This window comes from Mus caroli, unplaced genomic scaffold, assembly GCF_978045245.1.
Source record: "Mus caroli unplaced genomic scaffold, Mus_caroli_1 scaffold_5, whole genome shotgun sequence".
Lineage (NCBI taxonomy): Eukaryota > Metazoa > Chordata > Mammalia > Rodentia > Muridae > Mus > Mus caroli.
In genome coordinates, this window is record NW_028227260.1 from 148,498,000 (window position 1) to 148,522,901 (window position 24,902).

At 41.6% G+C, this 24,902-nt stretch overlaps 1 protein-coding gene across 1 annotated transcript in view; it reads right to left on the minus strand.

The window, feature by feature from the left end:
- Nucleotides 1-24,902, minus strand: part of Tspan7 (tetraspanin 7) — a 102,445-nt gene that overhangs the window by 7,757 nt on the left and 69,786 nt on the right. Inside the window, exons 2-5 of the mRNA XM_021153134.2 lie at nucleotides 9,319-9,507; nucleotides 6,585-6,659; nucleotides 4,700-4,795; nucleotides 3,220-3,375 (exon numbers count right to left, since the gene is read on the minus strand). Coding sequence (XP_021008793.1) covers nucleotides 3,220-3,375; nucleotides 4,700-4,795; nucleotides 6,585-6,659; nucleotides 9,319-9,507 — 516 coding nt within the window. The remainder of the gene's footprint in view (nucleotides 1-3,219; nucleotides 3,376-4,699; nucleotides 4,796-6,584; nucleotides 6,660-9,318; nucleotides 9,508-24,902) is intronic.

Sequence of the window (24,902 nt, forward strand, 5' to 3'; positions counted from 1 at the left end):
TATAAGTATGAGTGCTACAGTTTTAGGGGGAGGAGTTTTGCTTGTGTTTCTCCCATGAGAGGCCTGGAACACAGGGCTTCACGCGTACTAGGGAAGCCTTCTATCACCGAACCACATCTCAGCACCAGTTTTGGACATTTTTAGAGTAACTTTATTTTTGATATACTCATGTCAACCAGGAGGAGAAAACAAACATAAGTAATGGCCTGTTCAACAGTGGCAGAAACAGTTCTCCCTGCTACACAGTGTGTTGTTCTTGAATGGGCAGCACAGAACTTATGAGAAAGGCCAAACTGGAGGTTCTACCCTAGACATGAGGAACCAGCACCTGCCATGTGCTTGGAATATTCCTTTTAGATTTCTTTTTGGTGAATTTGAATGCACTTTACCAAGCCCTCCAGGTATTTCATCTGTGCATTAAAGCTTGAAAAGTGTAACTACTCTTCCGTAAAGAAGACTTGGCTAGATTTACTACAAATGAGAAATGAAATGAATGCATCCTATCAGTAACAGAGTGAACCAAAAGGAGAAGATGAGGATGATTTAAAAAAATCTTTTCCATCCCTGAATTTATTTGCTCTCTTATTCATCATTCAGCCCTACACTCTAACTCTCCACGTTCCCACACTTCTCTACAGATACAAGAATTGCTTTGGTACAACTATGGGTCATATTTGCATTCACCCTAAAGTCGTGTACTAAGGCATGATCTTATCTACCCACAATCATCTCTCTCAATTTCCTAACATGAGAACCTGGTTGTCAAGCATGAGATAAATCTAGAGACCTGCTAGGTCTCCTAGGACACACTGAGAAACAGAGTGGTTAACTTCGTCACCCTCTTGGTGCGTCTAAGTCAACAGCCACCAATGGAAGGGTGTCTGCAAGTGGCAGCCTTTGACTATTTGGAGGAGAAGACAAGTTCCAGAAAGGTACCAAAGGCATCTCTGTAGCTGCCAACCAGGGCCAGTAGTTCTACCTCTGTTCTTAGAAACTGGGCAAGAAATTCCTATGGTAGGGGCTCAGCCAGTGCAATCAGCTAAATGAACCTGCAGGTACTTCATCATCTCGCCACCAAAAGAAAAATAAATCCTATGCCCCAAACCAAACAATCAATCCCCTGTGTAACGGTTCCCACTTCCTCCTACCTACTCTCCAGTCCAAATCTGTATAATGCAGGTTCCTCAGGTTACTGAGTAAAAGCCAAACTTCATCTTTCACAGGGTAGGGTTCAAAACAACAAATGATCACAACACACACACATGTGTGTGTGTGTGTGTGTGTGTGTGTGCTTGTCTGTGGGTATTCAACTGTTTCTGTGGAGTCCTTAAGAGGGTGTAAGATTCCCTGGAGCTGGAGTTAGAGGCAATTATGAGCTTGACAGCCTCAGTGTTGGGAACTGAATTCCTGTTCTGCACCAGAGGAACAAGCTCTCTTCACCCCTGAGCCATCTCTCTGGCCCCCAAACAGAAGCTATTCCCTATAAGGATGTGCTGCATCATTTCTAGGAACCCTGCTGAGGTCATATTCGCATCACAGGTTTTTTTTTTTTGTTTGTTTGAGACAGGGATTCTCTGTGTAGCCCTGGCTGTCCTGGAACTCACTCTGTAGACCAGGCTGGCCTCAAACTCAGAGATCCACCTGCCTCTGGGGATTAAAGGCGTGTGCCACCACTGCCTGGCATCACAGTTAATACTCATAGTGTTTGTGGTATGTGCCTGACATTATGTTTTAGGTAATTTATTTCATTCATCCTCATATTAATTTTTTAGTTAATTTATTTTTATGTATATGTGCAATCTGTCTTCACACACACCCAGAAGAGAGAATCTGATCCTATTACAGATGATTGTGAGCCATTATGTGGGTGCTGTGAATTGAACATTTTGGAAGAGCGGTCAGTGCTTTTAACCACTGAGCCATCTCTCTAGCCCCCCCTCATATTAATTCTAAAGATCAAGTACTACCATTATCTATATTTTACATATGAGAAAAAATCCTGAGAAAGGTTAAGTAACTTCAACAAGATCCTCCAATCAACAAATGCCTGGTTCAGAATTTAAACTGTCTCTAGTCTCTGAATTTAGATTTCTGGGTCCTTAAATTTCCTAAAAGAGAATGTTTATGTGAAAAAAGTTTTTTTTTTTTTAACCAAAATTGGATGGCTGCTGCATTTACCAGCCACATGTAACAAAACACTCACTGTTGCAGGTCCCAATATAAAATGGGTAAAATACATAAATGGCCTTATAGAATTCTAATCTTGAGAGAACAGCTATCATCTCTCTATGAATTATTCAGTACATGGTCCATATAACACAGAACCGGGAAGATATTGGAAGAATAGACTAGAATAGAATGTTTCCTTGGTAAGAGAATAAAATTTGCCCCATATCTAGAGAGCTAAAGACAAAGTCAATAGCATATTCTCCTCCTTTGTTTCTCAAATCATGGTTTATATAGGGCATTTCTTTAAATGTTGAAGAATGTTGATAGCCTCCACGCACAGCTGTAGCACACAGCTGTAACATGTCTTCATTGTATTCTCTGTAAAGTATAATTCAGGATTGCTTTCCCTTCTCTTTGACTACTGGAAGTTCATTCTCCTTTTCTCCCTATGAACTGATGTCTATATCTCCTTCCACCATCAGTTTTTGTTGTTTTGTTTTATTTTGTTTTCCTGCTCTCTTTTTTGGAATCCGGATGTTGACAGTGAGTTGAATTGGAGTTGTTCATTTCTTTCCCTACACCAGTGAACTCCCTAAAATAAAGGCCACCTTCCTAGCAGAAGCAGATGCTGTCTGTCAACTCTACTCCCTTCTTCCTGCCAAAGACTGGCACCCAGCTGTGAATAATTTTATGTTTCGATGGTATATTAAGTAGAAGAAAGGCGCCAGAAAGAAAAAAAAAAAAGAAAGCACTCTCTGTCTGACACAGGCATCGGGGTTAACAGGAACCATTTGCTAAACCTACATATCTGTGCCTGGTGGAGGCTTGCTGTGGGAGAGCCACAAGAGACCAACTGGAGGCAGAGCTTCCTCCTTCAGAAGTGAGCAGCCTCAAGGGCTTCTCCTAGGCGAGCAAACACCACAAACGAAGAAGCTCAACTCCCTCTGAGACACGTTTTCTAATCTATTTGTCTTAATTTCACAAAAGTAATAAAATCCTCCCAAACACAGCCCGCCCGCCTGTCCCATGAGGGCTGGGAGGAAGAAGTACCTTCTGGTTAACTTTGGTGGCCGCCACAGTCAGATTGTGCAGATCCAGGGGATTGCAATCAGTTTCGTTCATGCAGCAACTGGGGGGGATGCCATGGTCCAGGAAGTAGGGGCTGCTGCTCCAGTTGGTGTAGTTCTGCACGCCACAGCAGCTCAGCTGTTAACAAGAAAAGAAAAGAATCCAAGAGTGCTTGAGCAGAAGCTGGGACCTCCTCACTTCTTGCTCTGAAGCTTCTATGAGAAAAACATCAAGCTGAGTAGTGGTGGCACTTTAATCCTAGCACTCAGAAGGCAGATACAGGAGGACAGTCGGGGTTGTACATCAGCCAGGCTCCCAGTGTAGCATATACCTTTGGTGTGGAAAAATCAACTTAAGCTCTACTATCAATCATCTTTGGTGCCCATTTGAACTCTGAGAAGGAAGATGAGGTCACATTACACTGCCTTTCTTACTACCTCCACAAGTAGAGTAATATGTCTCTGACCTTGCTTAATATCGCAATCATATAAGAGTGCTATTAAACATGCAGATGCACATGGTAATTACACCCAGAATACTGATAGGCAATGAATGGTTTCTAAATGTTCTCCACTGGACCTACAATAATAAGTAAATAAATAGCTTAGAGGAAATACTTTCTATGTGGGATGGAAAGCTGGTATTGGTAAACTACAGCCTACCACCTGCCAGGTTTTATACATGTGTTTTGAGAACTGATCATGCCATTTGTTTATGTATTGCCTATTGTCCATGGCTCCTTTTGTGCTATGGTGGCACAGTTGATTGTGACACAGAGTATAAGACCATCCCCATAGCCTAAAATATTTTCTATTTGTCCCCTTTATAAAAGTTTTCTGATATCTCATATAGAGAATATGAAAGCAAATGCGACAAAAAAAAATGTTACTGGTTGGTAAAACCTGAGTGTATACTTTTTGAGTTTCCAAAAAGTCTGAAATGTCACCAAAATAAAATGGAAAATATTATGGTTTTAATTTTTAAAAATTGTATGAAGTTTAAATATAATTACATCATACTCCCCTTTGCAGACTCTACCTGGCAGATTCTCAGTTTCCTTTTGGTCCAGTTACACTTTTAGTACACGGCCCCAAGTAGATGCTGCTCATCTCACTCCTTCAGGAATCAGCTGTTACTAGATCAACACATACCCACTACCTACCTACCTCCTTTCCAACGGTTCAGCTTTTAAGGACAAATGGGGTATTGGTGACAGGTTCAACAGTCTTACCAATACAAGACACATTGGAGCATGTGCCTTCTTGATGCTAACTTTCTAGAAAAATCAAAGCCTAGGCAAACGCTTAGATTCAACTCTTGAAAACAGAACTGGACTAAGCACTCGAGAATGAGAATCACCAGTATACGCAACTGGCCTACCCCACCTACCCACCAAGCGTAGAGGATTAAGCCCAGAACTGTACAGACAGGCTCCATACCCATATCTCTCCCTGAAACTTACGCTGCGCTGCACATGGTCCACAGCACGGCTCCTCTCATCATTGCCATTGTAGTTCTGCATGGCATCCGTGTAAGTCCTCAGGAAGGTGTCCTTGATCTTCAGAAGATAAAGGGGGAATGTATATCAAGTCCATTGTGTCCTAATCTGACTCAGGTTCCTCTCAGTCTCCCAGCACCATCTCTTCTGAAATTTTCTCAATTGACTAGGCAGGGAAAGCCTATTCTCTGAGACAAAGGAGCTCAGAAAATTCACCAAAGGTTTAACTAGCTGAGGAATTTAAAGACAAAGTTGGTTTAAACCACCAATTTAGAGGGAACCAGTCCTGTCAGATGGCTCACTGAAGTGGCTAGGTAAGTTTTAAAAGTGTTATAAAGGTGACCAACTGGCCAATCATCAGGCATGAATTTTCTAGTTATTTTTCTTTTAATTGATTCATGGCAGACTTCCTTTCTATACCATTCTTTGACTTATGCAGACAGAATGGTAACAGGCCAGACACCAGCGTGATGTGAAGATTAAGGTATTGGCCCCAAACTGACCTTTTTTCCACCATGCAGGAGTGGAACAAAAGTCATCTTTCACTTAACTCTAATTACTGAGGCCAAAATGAAAGAGGCTAAAGGACAAGGGCTTTCTTGTTAGTAAAAAGTTAATGAAACCCTTTCTCCTTGTCAATGAACATATTTGCCCTTGGGCTCATTTTCAAGTCCCATCCCTTTGAAATATGGGGTAAGTGAGGTGTTAGGTATACAACTAGGCCATGTCACTTATGGTAAAACTAAGGCCTGATTGATGCAATGCCTTGGGATTAGGAGAACAGAAAGTGGCAATAATTATCTGGTGGCAAGCTCCAAGCTAAATATGGTAACTCTTCCAAGCAGGGATTTTCCTGACTAAATTCTGAAAGTAATGTCCGTTGGACAGCTACAAGCCAAAGTGCCTACCACAGCCAACTCTGTACCTCAGTTCACTCTTAAATTCTCAGGGTGGGGTGTTGTATATAGAATACGGCTTGTGTTACCCCAAGGACACAGGCTTAAGAAACAAGATTGTGGCTGCCCTAAAGGCAATCCAGGCTTCTTTACAACATCGGTCCAAGTAAATGGTATCAATGTGACTTACTGTTACCCAGTGAATTTCACAACTTGACCAAAGTCAACCTTTATTTTGTAATCAGGGTGAGACTGCAATCCCTAATGAATATAATGAAAGGGAGAATAGGACTTCTGGTTTTCACACTTACACTGATGCCCTCCAGCAGGGCTGTTGAGGCTACCACCTACTTCACCTGATTTCTCTCCAGCTCACTGTAAGAATGGGTAATCTACCTAGAGGCAGCATCCATGAGCAACAGGTTCTGGAAGTTAGCATTGGCATTTTGAACACTACCTACAGTCAAAATCAGGGTAATGGGGAAAGGAATGGATCATCCATAAGCCAAGCTCCCAGAGAAGATAGCTCAGCAGGATAAAAACAAAGAGCCTGAGATGTACTGCCGGGCATTCAAGAGCCACAGCCAACCCCCTCAGTGCACTCACTGTCTATGGTGTTCTGGTTCCATCGCCACACACCTATCTATTCTTGTTCTTTGTAAGTGGATTTACAAGCAAGACAATTAGCTCAGCTTGCCTCTAGTGTCAGAAATCTTATAATAGCACGCAATGCTTTGTGGAAAAAGCTACTTACAAAGGAGTATCTAATCCATATTAGAAGTCATTTTATGAAAGAGCTACAGAGAAAACTCAAGTGAGGGTCAACACTGAAGGGTGTATAAAATTTGGGGGAAGTTCCTGCCTAGCCTGCATGCACCCTTTACACAAGCCATTCGTTTCCAAAACGCCTCTAAAACATAGACTCTGAGTCTTTCCACCCTGAGCATACTCACCTCATGACGAAACACAAATCCAGAAATGCCAGCAACAAGCTCAGCCAGGAACACCAGGGACAGGAACATGGCATACTACAAACGAAGTGAATGAGGATAAAGTCACAAGGCAGGATTAAGGGGAGGGCTTTTCAGGGCTGGGAAGATTGCTCAAGAGTTCAGCGCACAGACTGCTCTTGTAGAGGACCCAAGTTCACTTCACAGCACCAACATCAGTTGGCTCACAAATGCCCATTATTTTGTCTCCAAGGGCATCCAATGCCTCTGGCCACTGTGGGCACCTGTGCTCATGTATACATAGCTCCACACAGACAGACACAGACACATGGATAGAGAGGGAAAAAGAGAGGGGAAGAGAGACAGATAGACAGACAGACAGACAGACAGACAGACAGACAGACAGACACATAGCTGAGAGGGCATTTTTAGAGTATCTTTCTGCTAGGGGCAATTAGGTAAGTCCTTATTATTACTAGAGCAAATTCAGAAATGTAAATACCCTTGTTAGAATTTCATAGAAGTAGCAATATAGAAACTTGTCATTTTAAGATGTACAAATATCTTGGGGTATGGATGCTGAGGAGACCTCAACTGACACTGTGTCCATCAGCTTAGATCAATCAGGAGAAACATGAAAGGGTCATGTGCTCCAAAGTGTTGTTTTACTTTTAATATGAAAATACTTAAGCTAGAAAAAAATATTTGCTCTGGAGTTCTCACAGGACATTGTTTGGCCTTGTCTAGGAGGCCTTGCAACCATCTTTTTAACAGTGAGCTAGAACCTGAAAATTAAATCTTCTTTTTACCCTCTTTTTAATGCCAGGCATAGAACCCAAGGCCTTCAGTACTACCGCACTAAGCTGCTGCCCCAGCTTTGACTGTTCTATTTTGCAATTGTTGCAATTATCAGAAAAACTTCTTTGCTTCTGGCCACAGGTCTTCCTATTTCCAATTTTAGCCAGTAGTGGTTCTGCTTTAGAAAGCATAAGGGCCCAAGCACATGTATATACATTACTCCTTTGTATGTATGAGTATGGCTGGGATGCGGAGCTGTGCATTGGGCAAACTTCTCTATTTTTCTTTTTTTTAGCCACATCTCACAGTAAATGACTACAGACCCATTTTACTTGGAAGTGCAGCCTGTCTGTCATCTTGTGTCAAAGGCCAGGGTCTATATAGCATGACATACTTCTTCACTTTGCTGGCTAGCTCTGAACGTGATCCCCTCAACCAGTTCATGTGGGGATCCTTGCCTCTGGGCTGGGCAATTCATTGAATTTATAACCTCTAACAAAGCAAGTGACCAAGACTACTAACAATCATCCCCGTGTTTCTCATCCCATCTTCCCTGCACTTCTCAATTCGAAAGATTGTGTCTGTCACTGTCTTTCTGTACACATGCATGCAAATATCTGAGTTCAAGGACATTACATAGCACTTATGAGTTATGAAGGCTTTGCTATTTTTCTGACTTTGAAAAACAGAAAAAGGGAAGAGGAATTAACTCCTTACCAACATGTCATATATATTATCACCTTCTTCTTTGTGTCTCAAAAGAGGGCCATTTTGAATGTTTGCAAGGACCCTAAATGATGCTGTGGGTGGACTACACAACACCACAGAGCTTAGCTATAATATATACATATGGCTTATAAGTACATAAATTTGTATGGGATCATAAAAAATTCTTACTGACACATATGCTAAAAGAAGAAAGCTTTGGGTTAAAATATCCATTTATCTAAATATTAATGAAATTCTATATAAGCATACAACCAGTAAAATATTAAGCATGAGGTAATTATATGCAATTTACATAATTTCTTTGTATAGTTCATTCAAAATATGATCAGAAGCAGGCACTACTCTGTGGAGAGGCTCAGACCAACACTACAATCCACCAGAAAGTTAGGTGGAAAGAGAACTATCAGAAGGCAAGTGGAAAAATGGACATTTAACTCTGTGGTCAGTCATCTTTGGGCCTCCCTATAGGATCAATTGTTATTGTTGATGATTGTTTCAGTTATTAAGGTTAAAGCTAAAGGAGTACCGTAAGATTCTAACGGTAGTTAAAACCGCCGTAAGGGTCTGTCAGCAGCCTGCCCTTACATTTAGGGATGTATTATTGCTCTGTCTGCACTATTAGACATAGGCCTCTGCTGTGGCCCTGGAAGCTAATTGTCATTGCATCAGCCCTTTGAGAGAGAGCTTCTGGCTTAGTTCAACTCCCACAGCACAGGGCCACATAGTACAAATGGAGAGAAAAGCATGCGCACACCTCCTTGCATGACAAGATTCAAGGAGAAAGAGAGGTCTACTCCAGTGGGATCTTGGACGTGGAAGGCTGTTCATGTTCAGGATGATCCCTTGCCCGCTGAAGCTGCACATCACATCCCACAAGGGATTTCTAAGTCAGTTTGAGACTGGCACAAGGCATCTTGCCAAGAAGACATTAATCGTTCATTGGAATCAATGGCCAGTGCTTTGCCAATTTACCTCAGGAAGCTGGGACTACGTTTACTGTGCCAGGCTGTGTTTGGGGTAGTTTTTCCCACTGGGAGGTTTAAAGGCTGGATTAGTTAAGAGTCTAGTGTAAAATTAAAATCAATGAATATTAAAGTCTTTTTTTGTGTGTGTGTGGGGCTTCAAGAAGGGCTACTTAACTGCTGCATGAATTTATTGTTTTATAAAAATAACCAAGAAAGCACATCACATCATGCTGAGTTGCACTCACCAGTTTCAGCATCCATGGACTACCACGGCACGTAGCAAAGCATCCAAAGAGGCCAAAAACCACAATGGTGGTGCCGGTTCCAATGAGCACATAGGGAGCATTTGTGGAGTTCTCAGCAATAAGGGAGATATAGGTTCCCAAAGTCAGCTTTCCCCAGACTCCAACAGCCAACAGGATCACCCCAGTGATCTGCAAAAGGAGAGAAGAGAACATGAAACATGAAGCTATTGCCAAAAGACATTGTCTTAGTTCCTCCTCGATTGCTGTGAAGAGAGACCACGGCCAAGGCAACTTATAACAAAAGAGTTTATTGGGGGCTTGCAGTTCCAGAGGGAGTACATGTCCATCAAGGTGGGGAGCATGGGAGCAGGTACAGTACTGTAGCAGAAGCTGAGAGCCTACATCCTGATCCACAAGTATAGGCAAAGAGGGAGAACTAACTAATTGGGAATGGCATGGTATTTTGAAACCTCAAAGCCTACACCCAATGACACACCTCCTCCAACAAGGCCACACCTCCTAATCCTTCTCAAACAGGTTCACCAAGAGAGGAAGTACACACTTAGCATTCAAATATATGGGCCTGTGGGGGCCATTTTCATTCAAACCATCACAGACACAGAGCAATGTGGTCATTAAGATTCAAGCTTCCACCAGCAAGGTGTATTTGCTGAAGGCTTTGTCCTCAATGGCAAGAAATGTCAGAGATCATTAGCTAAGACTGTCACACAGTAAATGCACATTGATAGTATGCAAATTATAGCTTCCCCTTATATATCCTATACATAGTTTTTATATTAATTGGAAATCCAGTCAATAAAGGACATTTTTAAAAAAGCTGCTTAAAGAACATCATAAGACACTTTGGAGAGGCATTCCTCCAATGTGCGTCTATCCAACACTGAATGAGGCATGACTTCAGAGAGAATGCTGGCTCCTTTCATCAACGGCATGTGAGGGTAGAATAGGTTTTATGGCCATCTTTTACAACACTTTAAGAACAAGGATATTCTTCTTGCCCGTTATCATCGAAATCTCTATAAAGAAAATATTCTAGACAGTTTTGAATCCCCATTGAGGTGCCACCTTATAATACCTTATTCATTGTAAAGCAACAGAAGAGTCTGAACATTTCTTGGAATTGTTTGTAATGCTATTTGTCAAATATCATTAATCATTCCAATTAAAATCTTTATAACATGTTTAAACTCTAGCCCCATGCATTTATCAGCCCCTTACCTAAGGTAGTGCATTCAGTGCTATGTATTAGGCCTTACTCTCCAATTGCCTGAAGATCCCAGGCCTCAGCAATTGTGGCTGGTGAAGCCATATGCTGGCTTGTGTCCCCCACCATCCCACAGTTGCTATATATCCTTTGATTCATTTAGAGCTTGATGACATATTCAAAAGTAACCGTTTTCAAATTGCTACCTTTAGGACCCGAGGCTTACGTGCTTTCCGAGTTCTACTCAGGAAGTTAAGTGCTGTCCCCGCCTAAAGCTCAATGCTCTGTGCTAAAGGTCTCCGGTTTCTGCTCAGTCTATCCAAATGAAGAGGCAAGATGAGAAGCTAGAGGAAAACAGCAACACACAGACACACAGACACACAGACACACACAGATACACACACACATGGTAAATTGCTTTTTGAAGGAAAAGGCATAGGCATAAGGCAGCCTTAACATTTTGTGCTGCATAATTAATCTCTTTATGAACTTTAGTAAAACACATGAACTTTGTAATGGTAACTCCCCTGTCTTGCCTCAATAGCTTGTTTTGTAGAACAAAACCTACCACTGTGCATGCCAGACTTAAGTATTAGACGAGAAAAGGGTGAAGAAATGATGCAGACTTGAGGAGAAAGCATTTGATGCTAATTGTGAGGAGAAGGGGCCCAGCAGAGGCTTCCTGTCGATGGGAATGAATGGTTTCAGTGAATTAAATCCAATAATGCAGATGTTGCCAAAAGTTTCACATCCTCTGCTGACACCTGGTGGTCATTTGTAAAAAAGCACATTCTCTGAACAGTTTCCTTTGCCAAATAGAAATCTGGCAGTATCTTTACCCACTAGAATCAAGTCTCATGTTACCAGGGGTGAAAACAGACCATATTGGTAAAAGAAGATGCTCAGCATCAACTTTCTACCCTTAAATTAGCTACAAAGAATTCCATTCTAAGATGTTCAACAGCAAGGGCAAGGCTGTACATATGATACATATGACAGTTGACATTTGGCACTGCACACACACACACACACACTCAGAGACAGATATATATATAGAGAGAGAGAGAAAGAGAAAGACAGACAGACAGACAGACAGACAGACAGAGATAGAGAATGCGATTGGGACTAAGGACATTTCAGAGCTAGGTCTTAACTTTCCAGTACAGTTTGGGCACAGCTTAAACTTAGGAACAGGATCCCACCAGCTGCTACTAATACAGGCTCTGAACCAAGGCCAAATAAAACTATCATAGTAGCAGCACTAGCAGAGGTATATTGGTGCTGGGGAGGTTAGCTCAGTCACACAGCCCAGCATGAATGAGATTCTAAGTTCAATATTTAGTACAGGAGAAAAAAAAACCCCAAACATTAGATTAGACTGAGAAAAGCTTTGAAAAAACTAGCATATGTTGCTTTAAATTTTCAATGAAAGAAAGTCCTGGAGAAGTTTGGCCATATGCCACAGTGTTCCCAAAGGCTCCTGGAAGAGACTCGCCAGGCGGCATTTTTAACCATAAACTGAATATTTGGGGAGTGGGGAGTAGACATAAGTGATCCTCTTTGTTCTTATCAGGTCATTCCAGGTAACATTGGGTAGGCTCCTTGCCAACCCTGCACCCTCCTGATTTTTCTCAGGCATCCAGAGCCATGTGATTCCTTCTTCCTTTGTTAGAGCACAGACCATAGATCTGACCAACCTGCTAAAGCTGCACACATGGTATGCCAGATTCGCATATGAGAGGGCAAAGTCTCCATCATTACTCAAACTCCCTAACACCTAGCCTGGGAGCTCCACCTTCTAAATGAACACACCCAATCATTTCAATGATGATACGAGTTTAGCATATTAACAACTAAATGATATCTTAGAGGGCAACGGTGGGAAATGAAGTCATAGAGGTATAAGGTACAGCTAAGAGACCTGTCCTAAGAAGCTCTACGAGATAGAAGGCACTGTGTCTAAGCACTGATAAAAAAGAATCACCAAAGAGACAGTAGGAGGGAATCACAGCCAGTTCACATTTGCATGAGGAATCCACTGCTCAAGCATTCCAGAGCTTCACAGGTTCATTTGTTCTTGATGACTACACACAGAGGGACTGTAGACTAGTGCCTTCCACTCCCATGCCTCTGGAACTCAGAGACAAAATGTATGATGCAGAAAGTCTATGGCAATTATCAATAGTTAAAATATAGATCCCTCGGGTGCAAGATTTAAGAGGAAAAGTAGGCAAGAGAGTATCCCTGTCCTTAATTCGTAGGTGAATGTGCTTGCTGAAGGGAGACTAGAGAGGGATGTTTTCTGAAGCATCGGGGACATCGTTCTAGAGAGTACCGAAAGGAGTCAGACTGGCAGAGAAATCAGAAGCCTCTGTAATCTTATGTTTTTTCTTTAAACTCTGAGAAGTAATAGTACATGCCCATTACATTTACATTTTTTTTTATTATTAGTTATTTACCTCTGTAGCCAGTACAGCAAAATGGACTAAGAATTTGAATGTATAAAGGGGTTTCTAGTGGGCTTGGGAACCCAGTCGAGGATAGGCAAGGCAAAGGAACCCGGTGTATTTAAAGGGGGGGATGGATGCTGGAGTTCCAGACTTGAGGGTTAGGAGATAGGGCTTGCAGTTTCTTTTAGTTGTGTGGGCTTTGGCAGATCACCAAAGCTTTCTTGGCTTCGATTCCTTCTCCAGTGAGATCAGGAGGTAGAAAAATCTGTACTTCCTCTTGGGCCCCTTTCCTTCTGTTTGTTTTGTGTTATCCCAATGTGTTAATTTCTATTTTATTATTCTATTCCTTTAGAAGCCTCATTGTTTTTAATGAGAAATAGAGAGAGGGCAGATCTGGATGGGAAGGAAGATGGGGAAGAAATGGGAGGAGCAAAGGGAGGGGAAATTGTAATCAGGATATATTATGTGAGAAAAGAAATCTATTTTCTGAAAAAGGAAAAGGAAAAGGAAAGTCAAGACCAAGCCAACTATTTTCTAGGTTGCTAACTTCATTTGCTAAGGACCTTCACTAACCTAACTTTGCATTTAACTTGGAGGAGTGAACTGAAAGCACCCGAGAGGGATGGCAAGGGTAGCTGTACAGCATGGTTCTTATTTTTATTAAGAAGCACTGTTCTGTACTTGCAAAAGTTGAAAACAGGTTCTAGGGCTTTGACTCCCACTCAGAGAGAGTGTATTGCTCCTTTTCAACTGTCCAGAAAGCCTTGAAAGCATGGAATGAGCATAGCAGAGCATAAGACTATTCAGAAGGCACTCACACCTCTGGCTTCCTTATGACCTAGATACAGAAATAGCAATCATCCAGGTGAACTAGTAATTGGAGATAGCAAAGCCACTTATGAAGAGATTTTATGTACTTAGAAACCGGGACCAGCTGTAGTAGTTAAGAGTGGGAGACACTTAATGTTGGGGGAATTCCCTCCATGCTACAGCTCTCTCACAAAGCTCCAAGGTTAATCACACTTGTTTTTAAAACTCGGCTGGTGCAGTTTAATTCACAAAGAGGCCGCATGACTACCAGCAGTGCTAAAAGGCTGACTGCCATTGGAAGGGAGCCAACCACCACTGAAGGAAGACTTGTGGGAGAAAGCACTGCCCTGGCTCATGGGACTGGCCCTTTGAGAACTTGGTGGCTCAAATCCCACACAAGCAAAAAACAAGAGAGATTTTTTTTTTTTTAAAGATCACATCAAACAAGTGCATGATCAAGAGCTACAATGATCTTAATGTGTATTGAAAATTTCTGTAACCACATGTTTATCCCATTCTGTATTACTGTGTACACACCAGGGACTTAAGAGTCATGTGAAGGAGAATAAAGAGAATAAAGCCCTTTGCTTCTTTGTAGCACCCAATGTCTCAGCCACTTCCTGTGTCTGATTTCCGAGACAATCTGTCATTCATTCTGTCCTAATAGCCATTCAGCAAAACCACTGCTTCTTTGATTCTGAGTCCAAATTTTCAACTTTGAAAAAAATCAGTCACTGGTGCTTATAGCACAATGGCCCCCTGGGGCCCATAATGAGGGTTTGACAAATACAATGTATGTCTTAGCAATGCTTCCTTCATGGGCTGCATCTTTAGGAGCTATCAGATGGGAATAAGCCTGAATCGACTCATCTCAACAATTATTCCATATGAATATGAATCTAATCAACAATCTGTGACAGAGTAGTGTGCATGTCGTGATTATGTCACTCAACACATTGTTGTTCTGGGTTTTCATTATTTCCAAAAGGGAGATTGTGTTTTGCATAGCATCTCTAAGTCACAAAAATAAAAAACAGATCTGAATAGATATCGTATATACACATATGGAAATAGATGAACCCAAACAGTAGTCATTCAGTTCCCACACTTTCTATGGCTTTATATTCTGGGAGTGTGGTGGAAGGGGGAGCTATGTGGGATGGGAACTTTATATCTCCTTTAAAGCAGACCTAGGGCTGGGGATCATACTTTCAGAAAAGGATCAACTATGAAAAGAGGTTAATACCAGACAAAGAAAATCCATGTGAGGGATTCCAAGCAAGATTCTCATGAAAACAACAACAACAACAACAACAACAACACACAAAAACCAGTGAGATAGTCTTCCCTTAACTCTCTCCTGAGATAATAATATAAGGAAGATACAACCCCTCTGGTGACTGAAATAAGTTGCCCTCAGCCCTGACGTGTCCACACTGCATGCACGTGTGATAACACCACTGAGTAAGATGCATAGTCCTGCACTGGATGACAACACTTCGGTAATAAAGAACCACCTATGTCACCGTGACCCCACAAGATCATATTGCTGTGACATGTGGACTTACAAAGTTTACACATCTTTGCTCTGATAGTCACACTGTGGAAAAAAGACCCTGCAGTACATTTCTCAGGAAATATACCAGTGAAGTGATGTACAGATTGTACTGGCTCAGTTCATGCATTTAGTACTGATAAAGTATTATGGAAATAAGAGACTCTAAAGTAATAACGCTCTTGGCAAACAAAACAAGACAAAGCAAAACACCAGAAAACAACAACAATCAATTAAACTGCAAATAAATTATTTCAGAAAAAGGTGATATAGCACTCCCCACCCCCACCCCCACTGGCAGTCTCCCACGCTCCCTGGTGGTAGACCGTACCCTTGTCCCCATACTCCTTTCTCAGCAAAGCAGCAAGGGAGACTCCAATGAACCCTGCATCCAACAATCCCACTCCTCTGCTCAAGATACTCGCACGGTGTCTTACCTCCTAGAAAAAGAGCCAACATTCTTTTTCCCCTTCCATTTTATTGAATATTTTCTTTATTTACATTTCCCCTTTCCAGGTCTCCCCTTCAGGAACCCCCTATCCCATTCCTCCTCCCTCTGCCTCCATGAGGGTGCTCCCCTACCCACCCATCCACTCCCGCCTTCCTGCCCTGGCATTTTCCTACACTGGGGCATCAGACCCCCTCAGGCCCAAGGGCCTCTTCTCCCACTGATGTCCAACAAGGCCAACTTCTGCCACATATGTGGCCAGCGCCATGGGTCACTCCATGTGTACTCTTTGGTTGGTGGTTCAGTTCCCGGGGGCTCCTGGAGGTCTGGCCAGTTGACACTGTTGCTTCACCTCATGAGGTTGCAAATACCCTCAGTTCCTTCAGTCCCTTCTCCAACTCCTTCATTGGGGACCCCGTGTTCAGTTCAATAGATGGTTGTGAACATCCACCCCTGTATTTGTCACGCTCTGGAAGAGCCTTTCAGGAAACAGCCATATCAGGCTCCTGTCAGCAAGCACTTCCCGGCATCCACAATAGTGTCTGGGTTTGGTGGCTCTATATGGGATGGATCCCCAGGTGGGGCAGTCTCTGGATGGCCTTTCCTTCAGTCTCTGTTCCACACGTCGCCATATTTCCTCCTGTGAGTATTTTGTTCACTCTTCTAAGAAGCACTGAAGCATCCACACTTTGGTCTTCCTTCTTCTTGGGCTTCATATGGTCTGTGAGTTGTATCTTGGGTATTCCGAGAGTTTTGGCTAATATCTACTTACAGTGAGTGCATACCTTGTGTGTTCTTTTGTGACTGGGTTACTAAACTCAGGATGATATCCTCAAGTTCTTATCTGACTAGGAAGGGGCTTACCCTGTTGATCTCTTGTGGCTCTCCCCCTATTTTCTAGTCTCTCATAGGTCTAATCTTAACTGACTTTCTGATTCATTCTCTCCATATTTGCTACTTCTCCTGGAAGACTTTTGAGATCTCCAATTTCTTCCTTTTTACTCAATGAGTTCTTCTTTAACAGCATAATTTAAACTAAAGCCTTCCCTCCAGTAATGGTCCTGTTGGTTTTTTTAAACTGCTGGACTTGGGCCTGGAGAGATGGCTCAGAGGTTGAGAGCATTTGGCTGTTCTTCCAGAGGTCCTGAGTTCAATTCCCAGAAATCACACGGTGGCTCACAACCATCTGTAATGGGATCTGATGCCCTCTTTTTCGTGCAGGTATACATGCAAATAGATCACTCATATACATGCATAAATCTTTTTAAAATGTTTTAAACTGCTGGACTTATCTGGAACACTATAGCCTTCCCTCCAATAAGGATCCTGTTTTATGGTTTTGGTTTTGGTTTTGATTTGTTTTACCACTGGACTTATCTGGAACACTATTTGATGTACTCACTTTGTCTATATCCAAAAATGAATCTAAACTCCACAAGGGCAAGATTTGATCTTATTTGTTGGTTTATTCCTCCAGCATAAGCCATCCTGTTGATAATAAATGCTTATTAGTATGTACTTATTAAATGCTGGATGATAGGCAGGTTCTGAAGTCATGAATCCTATTTACACTAGCACCACATTAAGGAAGTCAAATATGAGGCCTGATTCCCATGTGACTCATGCAGCTATATTAGCACAAAAAACAAAACAAAACAAAACAACAACAACAAAATTAAACCTGTTCACTTGCTTCCAGTCCAGCAGAATGCTTTCTCGATTGTCTGTTTAGGGACCACAGGGAGGACTAAATAAGATAGCATGGGAATGGTTCCTTCCCACTATGGAAAAATAAGTTGAAGCTCTAATTTTTTTTTTCATTTACCACAGTAGCTGCAATTAATTGGCAGGAGTCCAGAGAATGGACCCAGTACTAGGACCCAGTGCTGGGCACTATGTCAAGGTCTCCAGCGTTTTAATTGGCCCAATCTGCTGGATAAGCCAAAGAAATTAATCCTAGGTTACTTAGAACTAACTGAGAAAACAGAAACATAACAACTTCGGACCCTCAATCCTTAATGCATTCCTCAGTTCATCTCTAGGACTTTCTTTCTCTTCATCCTTCAAGAAGAACTCACAAGCCAGTGTGGTCCATTCTTGGCACTGATGTAGCATGAAACAACCTTGAGAATTTGACTGCCAACACTAAAAATTAAAATCTGTAGGTATGGACTCTGACCCACTTATTTTAAAATGTTATCCATTACTTTCAGGTACATACATCTCCCCCCAAAATGGAAATATATTCCACTTCAAGCTATGCATACTTCAATTCCTTAATAGCAAGGTCAAGGAATACATATCCTGTTGTATATGTAGGGGTTAGACTAGAGATTTTAAACATTACAAGGAGCAGGTGCAAACCTATGGAATAATCAATCTGCAGATCCAGATTAGTTTGACATATAAACAAAAATACAGTGTCATGAGTACTGTTTCTCATCAAGTATATTTGAGTAAGAAAACAAAACAAAAAAAATCTTAAACTACAGTTCTCTGCTTTGAGCCCTAAGAAGAAAAAGAGGGCAGCATAGCTGAAATAATAGAAAGCAAGCAATTCCTTTGCAGAACTACCCTACCTTCAAGGAGTCTCCGATCCTAAGTAACAGGTTGGGTAGCATTAAAGCTATTCACCCTAAGTTCTAGAGTGGAATCTGATATGTCTCCCAACTAATGACACACGATCTAGAAACACAGTTCACAGAGGATGTGGGTGATAAATGCCATTTATTGAGCAGATTGTGTTTCTCTTACGCTTCATCACATGCATTCTCCATCTCTGTCTTACAGGTGCGAACCTGAGGCATCAGAGTCAACAACTTGTTCAAACGCATGGAGCGTATAATAGATAAATGACACACCCTAAAGTCAAATTCATTGTCCAACTGGAGGCAGTTTTCCAAGCCAGTATGCTCTCCTGTTTGCTGTAGCCAGCTAAAGTAAACCAGGCAAGCCGGAGGGCTGAGTTCTCCTTCATTCAATATTGCCAGGCACCCACTCTCCCATAGCTAAATAAGAGCCATGAAAGGAAGGCTTTCTTGAGAGTGAGTTACAAGGAAGGCAGCACTCTGAACCACTGTGGAACAGAGAGAGTTTTCTTAGGTAGTTTTTGTCAATACTGAAAAGGAAAAGCGGAGTTGGGAAACAGCCTCTCCCGATCGACTCTATGAGAACTTATCTGCTCCCTTCTGCTTTCCTTGGGCACTCTCCCCTAGTGGGAATGCTCCAATAGATGAGCAGGGTTGTGTTCTACTGCTCTTCTTTGAGGAACAGTGTTATATACGGTGGCTGTGTTTCTATGCCAGCAGTCAATAGTCAATATTTAAAGACAGCACTAGGGAAAGCTATAATGAAACAGACTTTCTGGCTCAGTATGAGGTTTTTATATAATAAACATTGCCCAGAAATGGTGTAGCTTGCCTTGAGAGGTATTATTATAACAGGAGCTCTCTGGTGTCTTCACAGAGCCTACAGAGGCAAGATGTCCAGACTGAAAGGCAGAGATTCTCAGACGCTCTTAACGTTTGCATCATCCAGGAAGCCTTATGATTTCCCCCCAATTATCTCCTTCCCTGGATTTTTATACATGAATGAACAGGAACTGCAGCAATGTAAGAGCCCCCGAGACCATTTTCTCAGGCCCAGAGTTTCATTGCCGTCAGAATACCAGAGGAAATGATATACCACATAATGCTGTGACATGAAGAGCAATAGAAACACCTGCTCAGTGTAAAGAGGTTGCAAATAAAATGAGCCATGTTCTGCACTTGAAGGAACATTTGCCCTGTTATCTTTATATATATATATATATATATTTTATTACATATTTTCCTCAATTACATTTCCAATGCTATCCGAAAAGTCCCTCATACCCCCCCCCCACTTCCCTACCCACCCATTCCCATTTTTTTGGCCCTGGCATTCCCCTGTACTGGGGCATATAAAGTTTGCGTGTCCAATGGACCTCTCTTTCCAGTGATGGCCGACTAGGCCATCATTTTTTTTAAATTAGGTATTTTCCTTGTTTACATTTCCAATGCTATCCCAAAAGTCCCCCATACCCAGCCCCCCAATCCCCTACCCACCCACTCCCCCTTTTTGGCCCTGGCGTTCCCCTGTACTGGGGCATATAAAGTTTGCAAGTCCAAAGGGTCTCTCTACACAGAAGTGGATGCTCATAGGCCATCTTTTGATACATATGCAGCTAGAGTCAAGAGCTCCGGGGTACTGGTTAGTTCATAATGTTGTTCCACCTATAGGGTTGCAGATCCCTTTAGCTCCTTGGGTACTTTCTCTAGCTCCTCCATTGGGAGCCCTTTGCCCTGTTATCTTAAAACTTCTATTTTCCCTGGGAAAATATATTCCTTTGCATTTCTTGGCCATAGTCAGAAATCATGTATGACTTTAAGAATCAGCCAACTTAGTTAATGGTAAGTTTTCAAAAGCTATAGAGGTAACTTGCATAACTTTAACATATATAAAAAGGATTCTAATTATTTTAAAACCTGACATATATACTGGAACTACTTAGAGGGCATCTATGAATAATGGTCTACTTCATTAGAGAACCATCCCTTTAAACAACTATGTAGTTCTATAGATGGGAATGAAGCATACTCAGCTGTAGCTTTTACTCATCAATACCAGTTGCCAAGCTTGCTCCTACAGAATGTATGCTGGTTCTTCCTTCGAACACAAGTAAGCTCTGCTATGCCAAGATCTTTTTCTGACACGCAAAGATAATAGTCCCCTCTGAACATGCTTAGGGTTTTCTATATATCTCTCATGGATGGTTTGGAATTTTTATGAATATATTGTGTGCATTCCCAGTTACAACCTTTTGATATTGAAATACCATTAGCAAGTGGGCTTTGAATGCAAGTAGCTTTTACTAAGGAAACTAAATTTCCAATCTGTCTCCTAGGTTGCTAAAAGGCTGTGGAATGGAGTATAAGTAGGTCATATGGCCCAAGAGGTTTGTGTGTGTGTTGTGGGTAGTTGCTAGAGAGAGATGACAGCCACGTGTGAAATACATAGTAGAAGTTATTGCTACTAATTTCATGTTTTGCTTTACAAAATACAATGTCTACTGTGGTCTTAGGCAAATCAGCCCAGAAAATGCTGTGATCAAGGCAACCTATGAATGCCCGCTACCATGAAATTTTCCTCCTGGAATAGAAGACAGGGACTATGAAGCAGTATAGGTGTTCGACTTGACTTGAAATAATCTGTAGTCTATGTAGCACTTTTAAAAATTCCAGTATTAGACCAATTACCTGCAGAAGCCTTTGTCCTGAAAACTCTAGGGAACCTTCTATCAGATAGCTAGGACCAGCCTGCAAGGGTGGGAAGCCTGGGTTGTTATCCAGGATGAGTGAGGGAAGATATAGCACAGGTAACTCCTAAAAGATTAAACCATTCTTCACTTAGGCCCTTCCAAAGCATGGCAGGGGCCCTTGACTATTTATATGAGACTCTATGCAGAATGATCACAAATAAATCAAGACACATTAAAATAACTGGTTGGTTCCCAACCGCACCATACTCTATGTACCATTTAACGAATGTTTCTTTTAAATGATCCATCAGCATTGGTGGGATTTGAAGGACACCCTCCAACTTGGAGCAACCCTCTCATATCTGGCTCGATATTACCTATTTCAGATTTGCAAGTTCAGCCCATAGTTATTGCCACTACTAGAACACCAAGGGCTTGACTAATAGGAGAGGTAAGAATATAGTATAGGGGCTGAAGACATGGCTCAAGAGGAAAAACCACTTGCCACTCTTGCAGAGGATCTGGGTTTCTCTTCCTAACACTCATATCAGGTGACTCACAACAACCTATAACTCTGGCTCCAGGGGATCTGACACCCTTTTCTGGCCTCCTGTGTTTGAGTGCCTGTGGCACTCAAAATGGTTCATAGGACTACATGCCAGCAAACTAACCACACACACATAAACAAATAGATAAATAAATATTTTTAAAAGAACATAGCATATAGCAAGATGCCACATTATGCACAGTCTGTTACTGTATTCATTTGGGAAGTCCAAGGGCCTACTGCCAAGCAGATACAGTCATTACTCAAGAGAGGGTTTCAGCAATCTCATGGCAACCACATTTGCTATGTTCAAGTCTTATATATATATATATAAGGTGTAGTTTTCCCTCATAATCCCTACACCTTGTCCTGGATCCCTTGAAACATTCTTAAGTTCCTTATACTAACTAGTTCCTATGATGCAAGTGCTCTGTCAACAGCTGTTATTGTTAATGAAATAACTGTGAAGCAAAACGTCTGCAAGTGTACAAGTGGGGTTGCCAGAAGGACCTCACTATACAAGCCCAAAACTGTGAGTGCAGAAATATTAATTCACGGTCACTGACAGCAGGAGAAAGAGAATGGCTCTTGGAGTCTTTACCACCACTTAAAATATCTTGTAGCATCTGTGGTTTGTACAGTCTTTTCTCTCACAAAATTCCACATCTCGAAACAACCGTCCACATAGCCCACATGATTAGCATGCCTGGCTGGAAGACAGAGAAGGGAGCCAGAAGAAATTAAGTGCAACCCCAAGTCCCTCAGACTCTAAGGGACCAAGAATAAAAAGGCAATATTCTGACTCCTAGGCAAAGCCTCTGGACTAGACTATGCTGGGAATATGTATGAATTCCTCTTGCTTACTTTAACTTACTGAATTTTGTATATGTGATTTTCAGTGATCTGCTTCTCTCTAAGTGGTTAGCTCCCTGGAGCAATGAGCTTATTAACATCATCATTACCTAAATATATATGGATCGAGTCTACAAACTACTGCATTCCACTGGGCACAATTTCTACTAGGTTTAACATTTAGCACTATAGGCTATCCAGTAATCAAAATATAGTATTAAAAACGGAAAATTAAAGGGTTAAAATAAATTCTATTACATTCCCATAACTGTGTCACTTTGTGGGCTGTAATTTGCACTTGTTATAGATCCATGGATGTCAATCTGGTCCTCTTAAAATAGCATGTGATCAGCTGAATCTTTTTATATTTCTAGGGGCACACAGAATGGTGCCTTCCATATAATACATAGTAAATGTTTGTTTTGTACTATATACTTGATATAGTCTACTAAGAGTGTCAAGAAGACAGTTTCATATCATAGACAAAAAAGTATTTCAGTAAAAGTCAAGGTGGCTTATGTGCTAATGGAGTAGGCGCTTCTGCTCTGATACAAGTACCGGAATCGTTTACAGAGCTTAACTTAGGCAGAACAGTCTGCAAAAGCCACTTTCAGAAATGTATTTGAGCACATTAGAAAGAAGGTGCTCTTATTTTTTTAATGGATACCTTTCCTGAGTATCATAACAAGGATTTCTGTAGGCAGAGTGGGGTTCTCTCAGCTATGATGCAGGCCTCCTCCGGCAGGGCTCTGTTCTCTCAGCAGCACAGATGGCATTCAGGTTGAGTTAAAGCGGCTTGGGAGCCTGTTTCTTCTTGAGTAGAACACTAGGGAATGTGATCACTGAGCTCAGAGCGGGACCAGGAGAGGAGAAAACAACCTGCTCTCCTGTGGCCACTGGTGCCTAGCAGCACAAAGACACAAAGATTCCAGAAGTAATGGAAAGGTGGCGGTAAAGCAACACCAGGTCTTGCTCTTAAAAGCCAAGAGTTGAAGCACATCTCATGAGCCTATCGCCAGAATGTAAACTTTGAAATCTGGAATCAGTTCGCTCCATGGAAATGCATATATTTAGTGCATCTACACCATACACTATGCCCTTGAACCTAGAAACCAGATTATTCCTTTTGGCAAACACATCATGGTTCCAAACCACCTTGAAGATCATTTATAACTTTAGAGGTTTTTTTTTTTTTTTTTTTTTTTTTTCCAAAACAAGGAATAGATTTTTCCTAATGATATCCACCTCTCCAGTGTGCTTTAGAACATGTCTAGTTTCCACAGCTAGTCATCCCTCCACATCTTTCCATTTGATTATGCTGACACCCAAGAAGTCACAATACTATGCAGCATCATTTTAAGACCCCGGAGCTAAACATACTATATATTTGAGCCATGCTTCCTCAAGGTGTACTAAGCAAAGCCATTGCCACATCCTACCAGCCACACAATTCTACAGCCTTTTCTTTCATGGGTGAGTATGTAAGACAAAAGGTAGTACAGCAGAAGCTCTGTGCCATTGCCTCGGCATTAATAGCGAGGTGCATTTCCTCGATGTTTCATTAGTTTTACAGGCTCTGTTAGAAGCCACACCAACTGTTACTAATGAAAAACCGAATCTGTAGTCTGTTCGATCAATAGAAGTCAGGAATTTGCCAGGTCAGTAACTCATTAGCAGGGAATTGGCAAGAAGTATATCAGCTTAAATATAAGGTAGGCAGACACCAAAACCAACTTAGCAAAACCTTCATAGTCCTATTAGTTCAAACGTCGCATGTGCAAGCTAGCTCAGCGTTACTGTTTTCTATGATTGCTGAGTGGCTTAGCTAGATGTAACTTGCTGAACTACTACTCAGGGGGAACTCAGGTTTGGTAAACAGGAAAATTTAAATGGACCTGTGGCTTTACTAGAATACTACTTACATTACTTGAGCATTTCTGAATATTTCCACAGCTATGCCTACTAAGACTCTGTACTACTGGGGCTAGAGAGATGGCTTAACAGTTAGGAACACTGACTGCATCTTCCAGAGGTCCTGAGTTCAAATCCCAGCAAACACATGGTGGCTCACAACCATCTGTAATGGGGTCTGATGCTCTCTTCTGGTGTGTCTGAAGACAGCTACAGTGTACTCATGTACATAAAACAAATACTTCTTTTAAAAAAAGCATCTGTACTACCTAGAATTTCTTCACGTTGTATTACTTCTTTAGCAAAGTCTTTATGCAATTAGGTATCTAGAGTTATCGATCCAGATGTCTGTTCTAGATTTCATGGAAAATAAAGCATCCTGTTTTGCAGCTAGTTAGGCCCCATTTCTGCATGGCCATTTCTAGCTCAGTTCCAGTGAAAGCTCGCTAGCATTTCTTTTTCATCAGTTATAGTTAACTGTCTTAAAAATTAGCTCTTAGAAAGGCAA